Source organism: Eubalaena glacialis, chromosome 17 (assembly GCF_028564815.1).
Source record: "Eubalaena glacialis isolate mEubGla1 chromosome 17, mEubGla1.1.hap2.+ XY, whole genome shotgun sequence".
Taxonomy (NCBI): Eukaryota; Metazoa; Chordata; class Mammalia; order Artiodactyla; family Balaenidae; genus Eubalaena; species Eubalaena glacialis.
In genome coordinates, this window is record NC_083732.1 from 65,945,763 (window position 1) to 65,965,298 (window position 19,536).

The 19,536-nt window shown below is 37.2% G+C and overlaps 1 protein-coding gene across 2 annotated transcripts in view; it reads right to left on the bottom strand.

The window, feature by feature from the left end:
• Positions 1-6,802: 6,802 nt before the first annotated feature.
• TRPS1 (transcriptional repressor GATA binding 1) overlaps positions 6,803-19,536 on the bottom strand; it is a 250,813-nt gene continuing 238,079 nt past the window's right edge. For both annotated transcript variants that reach the window (XM_061171547.1, XM_061171545.1), the window contains exons 5-6: positions 11,567-11,689; positions 6,803-7,991 (exon numbers count right to left, since the gene is read on the bottom strand). In XM_061171547.1, the coding sequence (XP_061027530.1) occupies positions 6,930-7,991; positions 11,567-11,689 (1,185 nt within the window). In that variant the 3' untranslated portion in view covers positions 6,803-6,929. The remainder of the gene's footprint in view (positions 7,992-11,566; positions 11,690-19,536) is intronic.

Consider the following 19,536-nt stretch of genomic DNA (forward strand, 5'->3'; position numbering starts at 1 on the left):
GGTGGAATGTATTCTGAAGAAGTGTTTTGTTTGGCTTGCAGTATTAAAAAAAAAAAAAAAAAAAAAAAAGGTCAGTCACTGACATTCAAAATTAGATTTCATAGAAAATTCCTTTGTCCAGATTTTCTTGAAAACTGCAAATCTGGGAACACAAGTCAGCTTGGCGATATTCTTAGAGCTGAGGAAAGGCTACCTTTATATAGAGTTCCTGGCTTCACCCACACAGGCCACTTGCCTGCTCCTTTTGTGCACTGAGTTTCTGACCCCAGCCCGGATATGGGATACCAAAATGTGAGGGAGGGATGTCCACGCTGATTCACTCTTCTTCCCTCCCCTCAAACTATGGTAAAGAGCTGATGGGCACATAGTTCTCCTTGAATGGGATTCTGACAGTCCTGGGTGAGAACAAAGTGTATTTAACTTTACCTGAAAAGTCTTCCCTGAGAGAAGAATCAAATTCTATATAAGGAAAACAAATCACATTAAGCGTTCTTATTACACTCTTATCTAGAGAATGTTGCTTCCAGCTGTGAAACAAGCTTATTACCTTTATGATCAGCCCCTCAAAGCCTTTACTCTGCTGTTTTCAAAACAGGGGAAAAGAGAAAGAACTAGAAAAAATAAAGGATTTGTTAATTTGGGTTCACAAAAATGAGAAGTGAAGATTGGGCTAGGAGGGTAAACACTAATTAATTTGAAATTTTCAAAATAAATCTTCTGAAGCAAGGAGTTATATACTTTACATCCTGTCCTTTTTGTGTTTTTCCTTCTGGCCATAAACATTTGGGTGAGCCTTCTTTGCCTACCTAGTTTTCTTCTGCTTCTTCCCTCTTTCAAAATCAACCTTCCGGAAACCTCTCTGATTAATTTCATCTTAAGGCAACACACAAGGCATGTAATATATTAACATAAACTTCTTGAGATGATTTATCAAGATCTTCACATCGTATTCATGTGGGTATACTAAATTGAATTCAAACTTGGACTTCAAAAGCAGGATTTTTAACATATTGTAACAATCATTTCCCAATACTCGACACTCAATACGTGATACTCAATAAATGTTTTTGAAATAAACACAATTTTTATTGTTAATCTTCCTAAAGAAAACTTGTATAATTTTTTTTTACACAAAATCTATCAATAAGAGATTGATTGGTTAAAGGAAAAAAAAAAAGCAAAGCAAAACAAAACAAGTTGAGAGAATCCAGGCTTTTTCAGTGTTAGTCATATTGTTTTGAAAATGGTGATTTGATTTCACCGTCTCAATTCATCAGAACCTGTCTATATGTTACAATGGTCTGAATTTCCTATTGCTACATGGATGAAAGTGAATCCATATAAAACATACCAACACCATTATGTATAACTGGTGGTAAAACTTTATTATTCAAGTTTAGATGTAACAGACATCTTTGCTGCCTGAAGATTGTTTGCATAAGAAATACACCAAGAACATGTTTGTGAGTAGAAATGAACATGCACTATGAAAACAAAATTAAATAAAACAAAAAAAAAATTCCATGTGTTGTAAGAACAGAACTATTATAGCCAACATTCTAGTATTCAAATCAGGACTACAAATTGAATTTTTTCTTAGCAACATGAAATCATTCCATATGAAAGACATTTTCTGCTGGTGAATATTCCTGTAGGTGAATTTTACATTGGCATTTTGAGATGTTTCCCATCCCATCCCACCCCCCCAAATTATTCATGTTGTCATCCAAAGAAATTTGGCATTTCTTATTGTGATACTTGCTCTGTTGGTAGCCATTAAGAAACTATGGTTTTATCAGCCTTGTAATAGTTTTGCCTCTTCATAGTCAACGCTATAGGCTGCCTAATTATGATATTTACAGCTCATATTTAATAAAAATGACCCCAACCTTTCCTGGCCCTTGGGAACTGAGAGTTTAAATAAGCCCCTTGGCCATATAATAATACTTGGCACTCCCATGGTGCCTTTCAACCAAGGATCTCAAAGTGCTTTACAAACAAGTACTACATTACCATTATTATTATTATTATTATTATTATTATTATTAATATATTTTTTTTCCATTTTACAGGTGAGGAACCTGAGGCACAAAAAGAAAAAAGTGATTTGTTGCAGGTCATACAATTAAAAAAAAACCAGGGGTAAAAATCAGTATACAGTTTTGGGACTCATGGCTCTTGAGGGACCATTTTCTCTGATGAAGAAAGGCTAAACGTTATTTCCTTGTAAAGTTACTCCTGCTTTTCTCTGGTGTAGGACGGAGTGAAGCTTCTAGCTCTACTTTTCAAGAGAACAACATGTGAGCATACATTATCCAGTTTCCATGTGTGGACCAATGTTGAATTTCACATTTTCTTCATCCCTGACTTGACACACTTCAACCTAGCATCTTCCATAGGTCCTAATTACTGCAGATAACTGTTGATGTTTTCTAAACCATTGACCGCTAGCAGGAACACGTGGGTCCGCTGTCTATGAAACGCTAACTGAAAACCAAAAGGAAGTGCACTGCAAAGAAGCCATGCCTTCTGCCCTTGGCCAAGTCTTTCTTTGGGAAAATAACACAGCCCTTCCAAGTCCCGGTGCATGTCTTTCTATCCTCTTCTCATTTACAGTGGCCTGCTAATAGAATTCCACTTAGTAGTACCTACCTTTGGTTAGCATCTTTAGTTTCACATTCAGGTTGGATTTCAATTCCTCCATTTTCTCCTGTGATCTAGGACAGTCAGCAAGCTTTCACCTACTCACTCACCAAAGATGCCTTGCATTTTTTTTGTCATGGCTCTCAACCCAAAGACAGGAAGCTGCGAGCTCAAAGTAAACTTTAGGCAAAAAGCTGGCATATGGCACAGAAGCTGACCACCAGCTCCTTCATGCTTCCACCGCGGGTTGTCAGATCTTCTCTCCAGAATTGTGTTCATGTTCACTTACTAAACAGGCAGGCAATTCAGAGGTCTTAAGACAGGTCACCTGGTGATGTTTTGTAGCCACACAGGAGGAGGCTAATCATTATTTTAGTAGCAGTACTGATACTCTTCAATTAATTAAGAAAAACATATATCCTCAGGCATTTTAAAAAAACATATACATTTAATATTTTTGGAGCTGTATTTGCATTGGATCATCATAGATTATGTGCACATGTGCAATCATAAACATAATGTGCTACCACAGGCTTCAACAAAGAGCTGTTAAAGATAATCACTTTTTTTCTTCTTCTCATTAATGTTACCTTAGAAAAAATCCCCATGCTTGCTTTCTAAAAACTACCTTTACTAAAAGAGAACAGTTTAGAAGAAAACATCACTATCTTAAAAGTTGATTTTTTAAAAGAACATCTCAATATGTCATATAGAAAGAATGGGCACACTCTTTTCCTTTTGAACTACAGAGTTATTAACGTGTTAACCGTGAGAGCTCCATCCTTTTCTCATATACTTAAGAGTCATGTAGTGTCTCTCAATCCACAATCTTCTGAGGTGGGCTGGCTCTTTATGATTTTTCTATCCCAAACAACAATATGAATATATGGGTGAGAGGTGAAGAGAGAAAGAGTGAGAAAAAGGAGAATGAGAATGCATGAGCTGGTTTTGGCCTAAAGTTGGATCCAAAGCCCAATTCAGAATATGGACATGTACTTTTAAAAGACTTACAGTTTTTAAATGACATACAATTTTAGCTGGCATATAGTTTTTATCATAGGGAAAGCCTTTTCCAAGAGGGGAAATTCCTAAGTCATTTTGAAAGTCCTAAAAAAAAAAAAAAAAAGTTAAGTACCTAAATAGCTCATTTAAAATCATAATTTAAGACAAAATGATTCAGAAATCTTAAACCCAAATAAAAATAAAGATACTAACCAATCAGTTTTGTAATATATTTTGAGAGCTGGAACAAAGGCTTTCATAAGTCAAAAAAATAAGAGGTATTTTAGTGTTGTGATAAATTTTCATCTTTTTTAATAGCCCAACCTCTTCCCCATCAAAATATGGGAAAAAAATAAAATAAAATAATCAATAATAAAGGAATACGGAATAAGATCTATTGTGTCAATGCTATCTAAGAATATTCTACCAAAAGTAGACTGACCATAAATATTCCAAGAATAGTGATATGTATTTCCATTGCTAACCATTACTACTTGTCTGTCTGAGAAAAATAAAAACAAAAACAAAAAAACAGATTAAAAAAAAGACATATATACCAAAAAAGAACAACCTATTTGTGTCTGACACACTGGAGAAACTGCTTAAGGAGTAGTTTTGCCCAAAAAGTCATACCTGTACTATTGCCCAAGTTAACCAAACTTCGGGTATTTTCTGATTTGAGCAGTCCACATATCATGTTACTTGCAGATTGCCACAGTGCACTTTGTTTCTAGTCCTTTCACTAAAAAAATTAAATATAGTTTTGTTGTTTGGGAAATCTCCTCTTGTTTAGATCTTTAATCACCACCTCTCCAATCTGCCTGTACATTTTGAGATGCATTCATCAAAATTCCTAAGAAAGATAAATGGCATCACATAATTTGAATGTCCAAGCCCCTCATTCCACCTCTCTATCTCAGTTCATTATATTATATGAATTATATTAGAGCTACTTGACAGGTAAGATTGGAATAGGACCCTTTAAAAATGAAACTGAAGCAGAAGTCTTAGTCCTGATTTCTTTCTTTCTCTCTCTCTCTTTTCTTTTTTTTTAACATGAAAATGAAAATGCAAGAATGGAAATGACAACACAACATCAGAAAGACACTTTTAACTTCATTCACTACAACAGTCACAAACTGGTTGAACTCTACCTGCCATCCATTTAAAGAAACGAAGACCTGGCACTGTGAAAAAGAAACAAAACCCAAACAAAACAAAACAATACAAAGCAACTGCGAATTAATGTAAAAATGGAGTGCAAATGCGACTACAGAATGCAATAAAAACATCAGTGCTGCAGATTCCAGCAGCACTTATCAAAATAATTTCTGAAATGTTTCATCTGAAACATAGACAAAGCAATAAAAAGAGGATATATGTTTATCACTTTAAGCATAACAATGTGAGTTAAGAGCTTAAAAATTAAAAAAAAAAAAAGTACTTGGAATGAATAGTGCTACCCTTTTTTTCCTAAGTAGGCATAAAAATATTTTCATTTCCTTCTTGTTTTCCATACCATTATATCAAGAACTTTCATTTGTTTCATGTTACCGTTTACAACTTTAATGCACACACACACACACACACACACACACACACAAAAGATATCTACCGCAATAGAAATAGTTGCTTCATTACCTTGTTTGCTACATTTGCAAATGTAAACAGCTAGGCAGAGCCAGAACTGACTCTAATGCATGATGGAATATCTTTGTTGCATACGTACACTGTAGAAAATAATTATTCAATATGTCAGGCACCATTATTTGAAATGTAATACATTAATATTTACTAGAAAAATAAGGTTTTTTTTTTCCTATTTGTTCTCCCAACTTCTTTAATGAAATAAGTTAATCTGACAGTGCATCCAGTAGCTTGTAATATCTTCTACATCTCCGTGGCAAAAAATAAACTACTGGTTGGGACAATATAATGCAAATTATTAAAGTCAGTCCTTGTACATACATCTGTGTAGCAAGCATTGAGGCTCGACTAACAGCACCTTTAACCAATTATTTAATGTTCAGTTATTTAGCCCTATTTCCCTGAGCAGTTATGCTGAGGCTTTCCCTTCATGGATAGTTTTACAAAGCCTTATGTATTAAAAGTACTATGAAGAGCAAACTTCTAAGAATCCTATTTAATGCTACTTAACTAAACCTGTATAAATCTAATGAAGGGATTGATTGGTACATATACCAACTGTCAGTCTGTGGTAACGTAACTTTAGACGCTGCCTGACCACAAAGTTTGGAAATTATACTTAAACCAAAAGAAAATAAATAAATACAGCAGGTTACCTTGTGGAGAAATACCATGTGTTCTAAACCAATGAAGCCCATGGTCTGAACTTTTGTATCCATCTAGTCTTTTGAACTGAGGGGATCCCTTTAGTTAGAACGTGCCAAGTGAGATTAGTGACCAAGAGGAAGCTTAAAAAACAAACCCAAACTGGTTCATCACATACAAGAAAGAAAAGATCTGGCTAAAATAAAATTACTACGTAAGCACTGAGGACATTGTTTTTAAAAATGCATATATATTTGGACAAAATGACCCTAAATTGCAAACAAGAGGACTATTTTTGAAAGGAGTATTTGAACATCTAAAGGACAAAAATATCAGAGAGGGTGTGCATGTGTATGTACAGGCAGGGCTGGCCAAAATCATTGTCACTTTTCCCGCTACTCTCTCCCCAAGCCTAACCACAGCTCGCATTGCTAGGTCTAAATTCGAAACATGATCAATGAGAGAATGCTCATCCAGGAAGGTGCCATTTTCCTTTCACTGCCCTGGAGATTAGATTTCTCCTCATCTGCCTAGGATTTCAAGACACTTCGAAATTGAGGCAACAGTTTATGGTTTTTGAACAAATGGGCCAATGGCCAGCCCAATACTGCTTTAGGATCATAATATGTAAACCCTTACAAACTCTAGACAGCTTTGATCTCTTTCTTTACAAACATAATAATTATAGTCTGGTGATACTTCTTATGGATGGTTTCCATAGTACACATTCACCAAGATGGTTCTGACCTACTAGGTTCTAAACAGGACCATATACCATCTTCCATCTTTTTCTCACTGACCATTTGTCTCACTTTTTAATCTTGGTAACCTACTCATCAAAAGAAAGAATAATAAAAGAAGGGAATTTCATGTTGGATAAGGCAGGCTCTATGAAGTATTTTTTTTTAAATAGGTCTTCATAAGACATTACAAGCTATTGAATTCCCATCAAGAAAACCTATTTCTATTTAATTGTGCTAAGTGCTAAGGTTTTACTCTTTAGGTTTTCCATTTTTTTCCACTTGTGCATTGTTCCTATGCAGGCCCCTCTGGATATGAGTTGTGAAGTCATATTTGTCCGTGCAAAGATGCTGGCATATGCTGCACTGGAAAGGTCCACTGTCACCATGGCAACTCATATGCAAAGCATACATCACTTCATCCAGAAAGACAATGCCACAGTGCACACATTTTGTTGAAAGTTCATCTTGAGTACTTCTATCAACTTTCTCTGTTTTTACTACATTCAAGGGACCTTCATTTTTTACATTTGATGGTGCCTTCGTTTTCTCCTTGGAGGCACCGTTTGCAGTTGGCCCAGGTCTGGAATGCTTGATCGCCAAATCTAGAGGAATGTCATTGTCTGATCCAACAGCTGAAAAGTGAGGAGGCAGATTGAAGGTGGGGTAAGGCACATAGTTTTGGCAAGGATTTGGTAGGCCAGGCACGTGACTCAAGTAGTGCGGATTCCCAGGAACGGAGAGCTTATATTTACTCCAGAACCGCAGCCAATCAGCTTCACTCTGGAAGTCATTATGTACAAAGGGAAGTCCAAAAAGGGGGTACTGGTACTTTTCAATAGGGCTGCCTGGTGGTGAATAATTTGGGTGCTTCGCGGGTCTCATGTACTTTTCTATGGGACTGCCTCTCTCAGAACTTCCTTTCCCTTCAGATACGGATGAACTATTTCCTGGGTCTCCAGTACTTTCCTGAGGACTTTTTATCTGAATGTGCAAAGGTTGCATCCTTTTGTGAATATCCAGAGTTTGGCTGACCATGACTGGCTGCTGAGCAGAATGGCTTTTAGTCAATGAACCCTGGGCTTCGTATTTACTCAGGCTGGGGAGCGGAATTTCTCTCTGGTGACCTTCAGTTAAGTGATCTTCTGACCGCCTCTCTAAGGGGCTGCCGTTGACTTGCTCTTCACTGCCGGCCCTCTGTTGTTTGTTGAGCTGCTCGGCCTGAAGTGCCTCTGGGTTAAGGCGCTTTCTTGTTCTTCTCCTAATAATCTGCTCACCATTGTTTTGTTTAATGATGTTTAAAGGCCTGGGAGTCTGCGGGGAACACACACACAATACACAAAAGGAAAACATTAAAAAACACATTAAAATGCATTAACAATTCCTCACAAATATAAACCATGCTTAAGTTCAAAGCAAAGATAGGCTTTACGTTATAGATTTACTAAATCTCCTCCTTTTGCCTTAAGCAGGATCAGAGGAAGTAACCAAGGCACATTATTTTACCCTAATTAAATCATGCCCATCTTTACAGGGAGGACTGAAAAACTTTAAGCTACTTGGAAACAGCTTTTCCAAACTCAACAGATTTTGGAATTGCATTATTTCGTGAAAGAACGGCGTTTAAAGTTACTTGAAGAAATGTGATTTTTCTGAAATATTCTCAACTTTTGAGTCATGCACCAAGATGTCAACATAGTAACATGGGAGATAGGTTTTGATGACAACTGTGGAAAAATGATACATGGCTGCAGTCTGAATTGTGTCCCCCTCTCCCCACCCCCCCTACAATTCATAGGTTGAAGCTCTAACCCCAATGTGACTGTATCTGAAGATAAGGCCTTTAGGAGGTAAATATGGTTAAATGAGGACACAGTGAGAAGGCAGCCTTCTACAAGCCAGGAAGAGAGCTCTCACCAGAACATACCCAGGCTGGCACCCTAATCTCAGGTTTCCAGCCCCAGAACTGTGTGAAAATAAATGTCTGTTGTTTAAGCCACCCAGTCTATGGTATTTTGTTATGCCAGCCCCAGCTGACTGAATATAGAATATTAAACATCAGAACATAAATAATCAAAGACAAACTGACAGAATTGTAAGGAAAGATATCAGGTAATCAAAGCCATTATCAGTGAGAGGTTTTTAAAAAAATCTCTCACGTTTTTTTCTCCTTTAATTATGTAAGTACTCACTATGGAAGATTTTACTTGTTAACAGGTGAAGCATTTGTTTTCTGTTGACAATCTAAATTTATTTGCAGGCTCGGTTCAAATATCCTATCTGTCAGTCTACTCTGTACTTAAATAGAATGCTGACTTTCACTCAGCTTAAGTATTATATGATTCGTATTTATGTACATGGTCAACAGGTGTTTATATTACATGACTGAAATCCATAGGTAAGACTATAATAAAAACTTTACTTGCAGTAGGAGCTCTAATTTTGATTTATAAAATCAAGAGAATATGTTTAATAAATCAATGCATATTTACAGATTAAAAATTTAGGAGAATCTTTAAATGGGCTAAAATCTGATTTTTCTAAAAGATTACTGAAATCAGGAAGTAATCTCTACATAAAATATGAATATAAACAATACGTAACTTGTGAATTATACCTAGAAAGGATGCACCTCAATGCAGGAGAGTACTTTTTATATGTTAAACAAAATACAAAACCTTTTGCAATGTTTTTATTGTCACAAAGATATTTTGAAGAAAAAAGGATAACACACTTGTTACTGACAATCAAATTATTCATTTCAGAATGAAAATGCCACATCCCCTTGGATATTCCATGTTCATTTACTTTGTTCAGAATTTCAGGTTTATAAAGAGCTCATATTCATATTATAAAAATATGCAGGGGCTTCCCTGGTGGCGCAGTGGTTGAGAATCTGCCTGCTAATGCAGGGGACACGGGTTCGAGCCCTGGTCTGGGAAGGTCCCACATGCCGCGGAGCAGCTACTCCCGTGAGCCACAACTGCTGAGCCTGCGCGTCTGGAGCCTGTGCTCCGCAACAAGAGAGGCCGCGATAGTGAGAGGCCGGCGCACCGCAATGAAGAGTGGCCCCCGCTTGCCACAACTAGAGAAAGCCCTCGCACAGAAACGAAGACCCAACACAGCCAACACTAAATAAATTGATTTAAAAATATATATATATATATAAAAAATGCAGTAGTTAATCTCTATCTTCTAAAGAAATCTGAAATATGCATTAATACCTTTTTTAAACTTTCATAATTTTTGTGGCAGTCTTTGACATGAAATGTGAGCATAACTTTTATGTGTTTAAATTTGTGATTTTAAAAAACCTCAGAATTGAAAACATGTCATCTCTGGAGAGATGAGTATTAAAATAATTGTTAAAAAGTTTAGTTTATATCGCAGTTGTTAAATTACCATAACCTGGAAGAGCAGCAGTTTAATTAATTTTTGGCCTTTGATTGGCCTGAGTTCAATTAAAATTATTAATGTCAGTACCCATTGAATGGAAGCTTATTGCTGTGCTTAAGTGGTGAAGTTTAAGAAAAAGTAAGGTGATGGTGGTGTGTGTGTGTCTCGGGGGGGAGGGAATCCTTCTATTAGCTCCATGCTAATAACTAAGGTTTTTACAGTTTACTACTAATTAGCATTGTTGGCAGCATGCATTTTTTAAAAGAGTGCTTCCAATGGTCCATTTAGGAGGACATTTTGTCTAAAATTATATTCTCCGTAGCTGTAATCTATTCATTGGCTGGTGCTAAGAGCTGTGGTAAAATGCCAAACAAAATGAAAAAGGCAGAGGGAAATAGATTTCTGTTTACTACATGGGGCATTCCTATTTTTTTTTTTTTTTTACTTATGGCTGTGTTGGGTCTTCGTTTCTGTGTGAGGGCTTTCTCTAGCTGCGGCAAGTGGGGGCCACTCCTCATCGCGGTGCACGGGCCTCTCACTATCGCGGCCTCTCTTGTTGCGGAGCACAGGCTCCAGACGCGCAGGCTCAGTAGCTGTGGCTCACAGGCCTAGCTGCTCCGCGGCATGTGGGATCTTCCCAGACCAGGGCTCGAACCCGTGTCCCCTGCATTGGCAGGCAGACTCTCAACCACTGCGCCACCAGGGAAGCCCCGGCATTCCTATTTTTAAAGGCAGCTCTGGTCAGCAGATAAGCTATCTAAACTAAAAAAATATCCTCAAGAAGTCAAATGCATATAAAGATGGGAGATTTGTGAGTTTAAATGTTATTAGAGGAGTCCACCTAAAATTTGGTTAGCAATAACTGAGGTACCTCAGAGAGCCCTAGAAATTAGTCAGCCAGAGATCTTAAAACACAAAGCACTTCGCATCTTGCTCTGCTGTGTGCTCTTCAAGCCCTCAGATACCTCAGATACCATTGGAAGCACTGTAGAGCACTGGCATCCTGGGTCCCAGTTTAGAACCACTCTTCTGAACGTGTCCAACTTCCAGGCCCCAAATGACACTTGCAAATTCCAATGGTAAACTGGAAAATAAGCATTTTCCCCCTGCCCTAGATTTTATAATGAACATGGGAGAGTCCCCCTTTTTATTTTAAACTTTTTATGTACTTCTGAATTTTTGAGGTTTCTCCTCTCTACCTAAATTAATTTCACCGAATTCTGATAACCACTTGTTCAACTATCTGTTATGTGACGTTCCCAGAAATCAATCATTTTCCTCTTTTATATCAAAAGCATAATGCATTACTAATGATCTCAAATGTATCTCCCCATAACCTCTAAGGCCGGTCCACCATAAATCACATGTGCACTCAAAGAGACTGCATTAAACTCTGCAGGGGCAGGCACTGCAAGCCAGGGAATGGAACTTATCACGCCACAGACCAGGGTGCTTTATAAAGCTTTTCCTGAAACAGTCTAACAAGTTCTTACCGAGTGAAGCTTCTGGTAGAGGCCACACGCATTGCATACATATCCGCCATTTGCATTCTTTCGCCAGAGAGAGGTCTTTGTGGTCAAGCAATTGGCACAAAAAACACCCGAGCCTCTACGCCTCTGAAATGGGGAAAAAAAAAACACACAAGGTCAGAGGTGAGTCACATGATCAGTGGAGTTAGACCAAATCAACCCAGGAGTTTTGTCTTTAGACTAGCAACAATGACAGTATAAAACCACACTGCCCATAATGAGGTCAGGTTCAATTGTGTTTAATAGGCACCACTGATTTTCATTATAATTAACCCTGCAGTGATGGATGAGGTGTGTGCAACACCAAAGGCCTTTCACAGAAACAGCTTTAACTTTTTGAACTTTGGGTTTTGTGCCTTTAATGATGGTTCCTAAATGCTGAACCCTAAAATATACCTTTTAAAAGTGTCAAAACAAAAGTCCAAAGACAGAGCCTGGCAATATGTTTAATATACTCTGGAAAGGGAGGAGCACAGGCTACCTGAGCTTTAAAATGTAGTCAAGCTTGGAATAAATGCAGCATGTAAACCACTTACAATTAAACCCGATGTGTGTCTTTTTGGATGTCATTCATGTAACGTAAGTATTAAGAGACTGTAAGACACTCAGTTCTAATTTTTGGTTTGCAACTGTAAAATCTGAAAGAGAACACACCCTCTATCTCCCAAAGCTGAGAGGAATAGTAGAAACTTCTGCCAACTAGAAGTACAGTATTACTGATGAGACTCCTTATGAGGGGCCTACTTAAGCCAGACAACATAGTCCCATCAATGGCTATTTATTTATTTTATTTGACTCAGACTTGGAAATCACAAGCATTTCTGAACACAAATTGATTTTAGTGGGCTGAATTCTCTAATCACCAGATTCAAAAATAATCCAAGAATATTTGAAAGTAGATCATTAGTATTGCTTGTTCCATTCTTGCTATCAAGTAATGATTCCATTAAACTTCTCATTGAAACAAAAGTCAGGCTGTGTTCCTAGGCGCAAATACTAACAGGCAGGAAATGGAACTCTTTTGCTGGAAAAAAAAAAAAAAAGAGCCTGAATTGCAACTCTGCTCTCCTTTCTCTAGGAAGTAAAGCCTTTAATGATAAAATATGCATGTTAGATAAGGAGTGGAAAAAGTCTTGCTGGAGCCCAATTTTGTTATAAATTTAAAATTACAAACACCATAAGTCAAAATTTCAGGGATTCATAAAATTTAGGCAATTTATTTAACTTGAGTCCATACTGTAGACGAGTGGTATCCCTGCCAAGAAAATACAATGGTTATAATTGTACTCTGATACATTTCAAATGGAAAGCTTTCTGCAGACATAATTTTGGCTTCAAGACTGGAACACTTTCTTGGCATTGAAAGGGCATTTGATTCATCGGGTGTTTCACAATGTATCACTAAAAAGACCTGGTGAGCAGCCAGTTCCCTATAGGGTAATTTTTCCATCCAGATGCAAGTGCTATCAGAGGCCCTCGTCAGCTAAACTAATTATGATCTTGCAATTGCTGATGCCTGCTCACTCTAACATTCAACATCCTCCATTAATCATCAATACAAAGAAAATGAATGAAACGTAAAGAAATGAGGACTGGGAAGCTGCCTAGCCATAAAAATCTGAAATGAGAGCAATAATTTAACAAGATTGGGGGAATGTTTGTAGTGAGCACAAAGTCAGGCTAACAATCGTCCTTTTCAACCAAGAACACAATTTCATTAGTGTAGCAGGTTGGGCTACTTTAGGTGATGTAATAAAAGCTAGAGTTTTTCACAAAGATAATCTCTGGCTCCCCTTTTTTCTTTACTCCCCCCACCCCAAATCAGGACCAGGAATGTATCATAAATTTCTCAGTCTCAATAAGAGCAGCACAAAAGTTGGGTGTTGGCCCTCAAAGTCCAAATTGGGACCTACTGCAAAAGTACAGACTGCCGTTTCCCCCAAATCAATGAACTATTAGAGGTTGTGTTTATCAAACACTCTGGGGGCCCCCTTTATCCGAGGTAAGTCGGGGAGCTTAGTTAGGTTATAATTGTGAAACTTCCCTGGGGCCATGCTGTCTTCTTTTCCGAGATCTAAATAACACGTTTTGCAAATAAACACCAGTTTGATCCATATAAAGGCAATGTAAATGTCCATTTGGAAACTGACCCACATATATGGCTGAGGCTCAAATCTGAATGTATAACCATTCACTGCAGCCTGCTTTTCTTTCCTTATGCCCTGGCTGCTTGACACAGCATGCCAAAGTGGGTGTAATCCTGGTTTCAGAGAACGCTTCAATCCTTGCACAACTTTGTGCTTAATTCTGTTGCAAAGAAAATGCCCTTCATTAGTTCGAGGGAAAATCCTGAAATTACAGGACTGGTTTCCACAGGCGTATCTTGCTTTAAGCAGCAATTAGGCTCCAATAAAGGCTGGTATATTTTACGTAAACCGTATCTTATTTTAAATACATCAGGAGTCCTTTGGATTCACTTACTCGGAGTCAGTATGGCATGGGGGGGTTAATAATCAGATTTAGGAGTCAGACAACTTGTACTCAAAACATGTCTCTGTCTTGAGTTGCTGGGTGCAACTTTGGGCAAGTTACTTAACCTGGCAATGCTTAAATTTCCTCATCTTTAAAGTGTGAGCTGCTGTGAGTATTAATGTGGACAAATGGATGTAATAAAACAATGCCAGGTATGTAGTAGGCGCTCAAGTTAGCTATCCATCAAGGGGATTCAATTGTATTTCTTTTGTAAGAGAAAAATATTTTGTTGGTTTTGTTTATATCTCCTTAATCTACTTATTGCACATTTTAGATATGCTTAAAGCATATAGTTGGGTATAATCACATGTATTTTATTTGTGCCAATCTTATCAAATACGAGAATGGAAAGTTGAGTCAGAGTGAAATGTCTAGGTGTTCACACCTAGAATTCAATAGGGGCGTGCCTGTGTGCGGGAGGAGAGTGGGAGGTAGGTGAGAAATATTTCACATAGTAAGTTACCTCCCATCTAAACAAAGTGTATCACTTTGGTAAGCACTGTAGAACCTTATGTTTGATGCACTTGGAATTACTGGAAGCAACAGAGAAGGTGGGAGAAGTGGGCAATGTCCTTAGTTGTGTGAGCACAGAATTGTAGACCATGCCACAACTCTCTAAATCACAACGCAGATGAGAGCCCTGACCCACAGTGAGAACCTGGCTGGATGGAGTATGGCTGAAGTCACCAACATCCTTAGCCCAGTCAAGTGCAGAGAAGCAGTCTGCTGCCGAAGGAAGCAGAATAGAAGTTTCCCCTGCCCCACTTTTTAAAAATGAACTTGTTAAAGAGAAAGAAAGGCACTAAAGATCTTATTTCATTCATAGTTTATCAGGTATAACAGAGTTTTAAAATATTCTGTCATTCTCCTTTTTACTATGTTAAAGACAGAAATCATGTCTCTTAACAGTCATCAAATAGTCTAAGTAATAAGCACCTAGGACAGTGCTGTCTTGAGCAGCTAAACATTAATAAAGTTGAAAATAATCTCTCTTGCTATTATTTTTATCACTAGTCATCACTCCTGTTTTTGAAAAAAAAGTTTTTAAAAAATATTGCTTTGGATTGACAAATTTATCAATCTGGATTTGACAAATTGGATTTGGATTGACAAATTTGGATTTGGATTGACAAATTTGGATTGACAAATCTATCTTTAGTTGGTCAGAGAGGGCTAATGAGTTTGTAGACAATAAAATCAAGAGAGTTAATTTTCCAGTCCTACATCCCACACTTATTTTTGAGAAATAGCTGAAGCCAGATACTTGCTATGTCCTGAGGACACAAGGTCAGGTAGAACAAAGCTCCAACTCTCCTGTATATGCATCATTAGAGTCATGCATTGCTGATGGTTCTATATGTGCGTGTGTATGTTTTAAATAATAAATTGTTTCTCCTTTTCCTACAGGCTGCTTTTAAGAGATGATAATAATTTGTACCTCCATGACTGTGCAGGAGAGAGGAGAATGGAGTGATATGGATAAGGACACTTCTGGGAGAGGAAATGATAGGAATAAGTAGTTAGTGGCTAACACCGGTGGCATACTTGATAGGTGCTCCTTTCAGGCTGAAGGAAAGCTGTCCTTTACACATCCAAAGCTACACACAGTCATAGCATCCTCTGCCCTTGGCCTTCTCTAAGTGCACCTTCTGCTTCTATGTGGTTTCAACAGAGGGCAAGAGTGAAGGAAGGTCGGCCGAAAACCCAAATCTACCTGAAAGCCATCTCAACTGAAAATTTCTACAGAGGAAATTCTGGAATCAACAAGGAACTGATTGCTTTTAACTTCAAGTTTAGATAGTTTGCCCACTGACTTTTAGGTTACATTTGTGTGGCCTTCATGTTATTTCTGTTGGCTGGTAATTTCCTGTGTGAAAAAGGATGGACCGTGGTAGGAACAGTTAATTGCAAGGAACTCCGAGGCCAGCCCAGTGATCGGCCTTGCAAGGGCTTTTCAATTACTGAGAATTCTTTGGATCACTTGTTTCCTTTCCACGTTTCAAATGTATTATAACCACCATACTGATTTTCACAACAGCAATTTAGGTGATGAATTTGGACAATCATCCATGCCAGGATTTGAAACAGAAAATGACACACCCATCTTTTAATATAAGTACACTTTAAATCCAGTGTAATTTTTTCCTTTTCCTGCTGTAGAGTACACCAAGAAGTGTAATGACTAACTAAAAAAACCTTTAGTCTTTAGGTTCACAGCTAACCACTGTATGGCATCACTATCATTAAATTTTTCTCAAAGCTTCTGATTGAAGTTTTGCTTCTATGGTGCTTAATTCCTCAGTCAGTTGCAGATCCCTCTGTGTTGAGCCCTGACACATATGTTGGTAAACCCAGATGTGTCTTTAGAAAAGAATAAGAATGGGAAAAAAAGTTTCAAATTGGTTCATCTGTTTTTATTGCTTATTTTATTTTATTATTTGAAGATCAGCCAAAAAGAAACATTTTAAGGTTTTCAAATTTCATTATTAACACAGAACTTATTCATTAGATTAATAAAAAGTAAATTTGATTGAATTATTAATTCAAGTGGCTTAACATTTAGAGACATGGATATTCATCTTCAAGATATTAAAAATCCCCACTAGTGGAGTTATTTGTGCAGAAATGATGCTTTATAATAGTTTTCTATGAATAAGAACCATACTGAAACCATGTAATTACATAACAAGTCTTGATAGGCAGAGCATTTACTCACATTTTTTATGGTTTTATATCTTAGCCATTTTAAATCAAATCAATCTGAAATTTGATATACATGCTGTTAGTCTGGAGGTACCTCAAGTATTTTTAACTCTTTAAATAATTTCTATGTTTATTCGATTATATCAAGAATCCTTTGAAAACTTCATTTTAGGGAAATGCACAGATGGCTATGATAGAACCTTCTGGTACAACTTTGCAGTAATAAAATTTCAGTGGTAAATTTAATTCAGTTCAGTTCTGGGAATAATTATTAAATGTCCACCATGTGCCTGACACTGTGCTAGAAGCTGGGGTTACAGTGATGTATATGGCAGACATGATCTGTAATCTCTCAGTTTCCAGTACCATCTGCTAAAAACTAACTACGTGTTGAGTTAACGTGATACAAACTGAGATCGTTCATGAACATTGACAGTTTAATTCATGTAAATTATATGGAAACATTCCTGAAGAAACCAAAGCATCTCCCACGAATAAATCTCATACAAAGGCTGAAAGTTATCTAATAATCAGAGGGCTTACTCTCTGTGCTCCTTAATAAAAATGGGTAATAGTCTAGTCATTTCAGAAGCAAGATCCTTGCTTATTGTCCCATCAGTAATAATGTCCTATCAATAACTTTGCCCTATTAACCACCAAAAGAGTTGATATAAACTAAATAATGTGCTCATGACTGTCATATATAATAGACATTCAATAATTGTTGAATAAATGATAAATATTATTTTCGTCATTATCACTATTATTCACCACTAAGAGACATAGAAGGCCACTCTCCCCCACTTTCGCCCATTAAGGAATTAATTGACTATTGACTACACACCAATAGACCCTACAGAATATAAGGAATGCAGTACCTAAAACCACTTAAAACAGATGCTGGCTTGCAATGAACACCTTTAAATTAATAGCCAGAATTTTATCAGAAGCATGGGCTGGCCAATATTTTAGCAAGAGCAGGGAAAGAGCTCTGCCAGCAAAAAGCAACAGATATTAATACCTTTGATGGCTTTTGTTCCAAATAAAATCGTGAAGAATTGATTGAAACAGCAAGTCTATGCCTGCTTGAAAACAGCCCTCTATGCCCTCAGATTTCTTGCCAGAAAACTGAAGAGTCTCTACAAGGTTCAGCCAAGCATCCATCTTGTAATTACCTATCTCAGAGTTTGGAAACAAAACCTGTTTACCTGCTTATTAAATTCACTTCCTCAACACATCAGCAAAGCTAATGGAGACCAGTGTAAACTAAACTGACATCCTTGGCTAGGAGCAATGGAACAACTTCTGTTCCAGGACATGAGGCAATTCATACTCTAGTAATCATACATTGTACCCAGGTACGAATGTGCCTAAGACCTTTCCACTGACCTGTCACCACATGGGAGTTGTCCAATATATCAGGACACGCTAAAACACATTAGCTCCATTTCTTCTGAGACGCAATTGTTGACTCGTGGAGTGGGATTGCAGAAAATAAGAGTTCCCCAGGTAAATCTCACGCTTTAAATTATTCATATGGATTCTTCAAATCTTCAGATTTTAGAAATTTATCACACAGATATATAACCCATTACATAGGTCTGAAGGACCCCCATCTCCATACTTCGGAAATGAGCAAACATCTGATGTCACACACAAATTACATAACAGACCAGGACTAGAAAAATCCAGATCTTTGGAGTTCTAAACCCATGCTGTTTCTATAACAATGTTCTGCCTTTATAGCAATGTGTACTTGGGCAGCTGAAAATATGGTTGAAGATTTATGTCTACACTGTCTTTTTTCATTTCACATGGAAGTCATTATTGTCAAAAGAACTGCTCATGTCTCTCACTGCTTCTATTTCTGCCACCACAGATCCATTTCCACCTTTCCTGCAGTAACAACAATGGTCTGAGAGAGTTTCTACAGGGACCTTCTGCTATGCTAGTGCCAAAATCTGACACTGAAAAGGAAAAAAAAAGGCTTTTTGGAGGCACAACTTTAGCACCTCTAAAGTAAACCTCAGCATGAGAATACAAGAATTGATTCTGTTTTAATAAATTTATTGCAAATTTTATTTAAACAGTATATTTAGCAAACATTTACTATGGGAATTCTTCACATTATAGAAAAGAAAAATCTTGGTGATAGGGACTTTTCTAGAAAAAGCCTGAAGTTCAAAAGGTTCAGTTTCTAAGCATTTAGTTTAAGAAACAAATATAGGTATTTTATGTATTACCTAAGTAGGATTGGTTATATGATAGTGATGGTGATATGGTCATTTTGAAAGAAACAGAAAATAACAGATAATAATCAGTAATTCTTTTTGTATCAGCTAACAGATAATAGCTGGTCCATGAGGTATTACCATCCCTCAAGGCATTTACATCTATATCAATGGTTCTTAACATTCTTCAAAGTCATAAACTCTTTTGATAAAATTTATGACACTCTCCCCAGATAATAAAAAAAAAAATATGTAAAGTATTTTACAAATAAACTTCAGGCTGTTCAAAAGAATGTCCTTCACAAAATGTATCCAAAGATTTCACATGGATCTGAGTGCCCATGGATCCCAAGGTTAAGAACTCCTGACATATATTACCTCAGTTTAGATTCAAAATGAATTACCAGGGATTATTATTCTCTCACTTTATTGGTGAGGTAAAAGACTGAGAATGGTTCTTTGACTTAC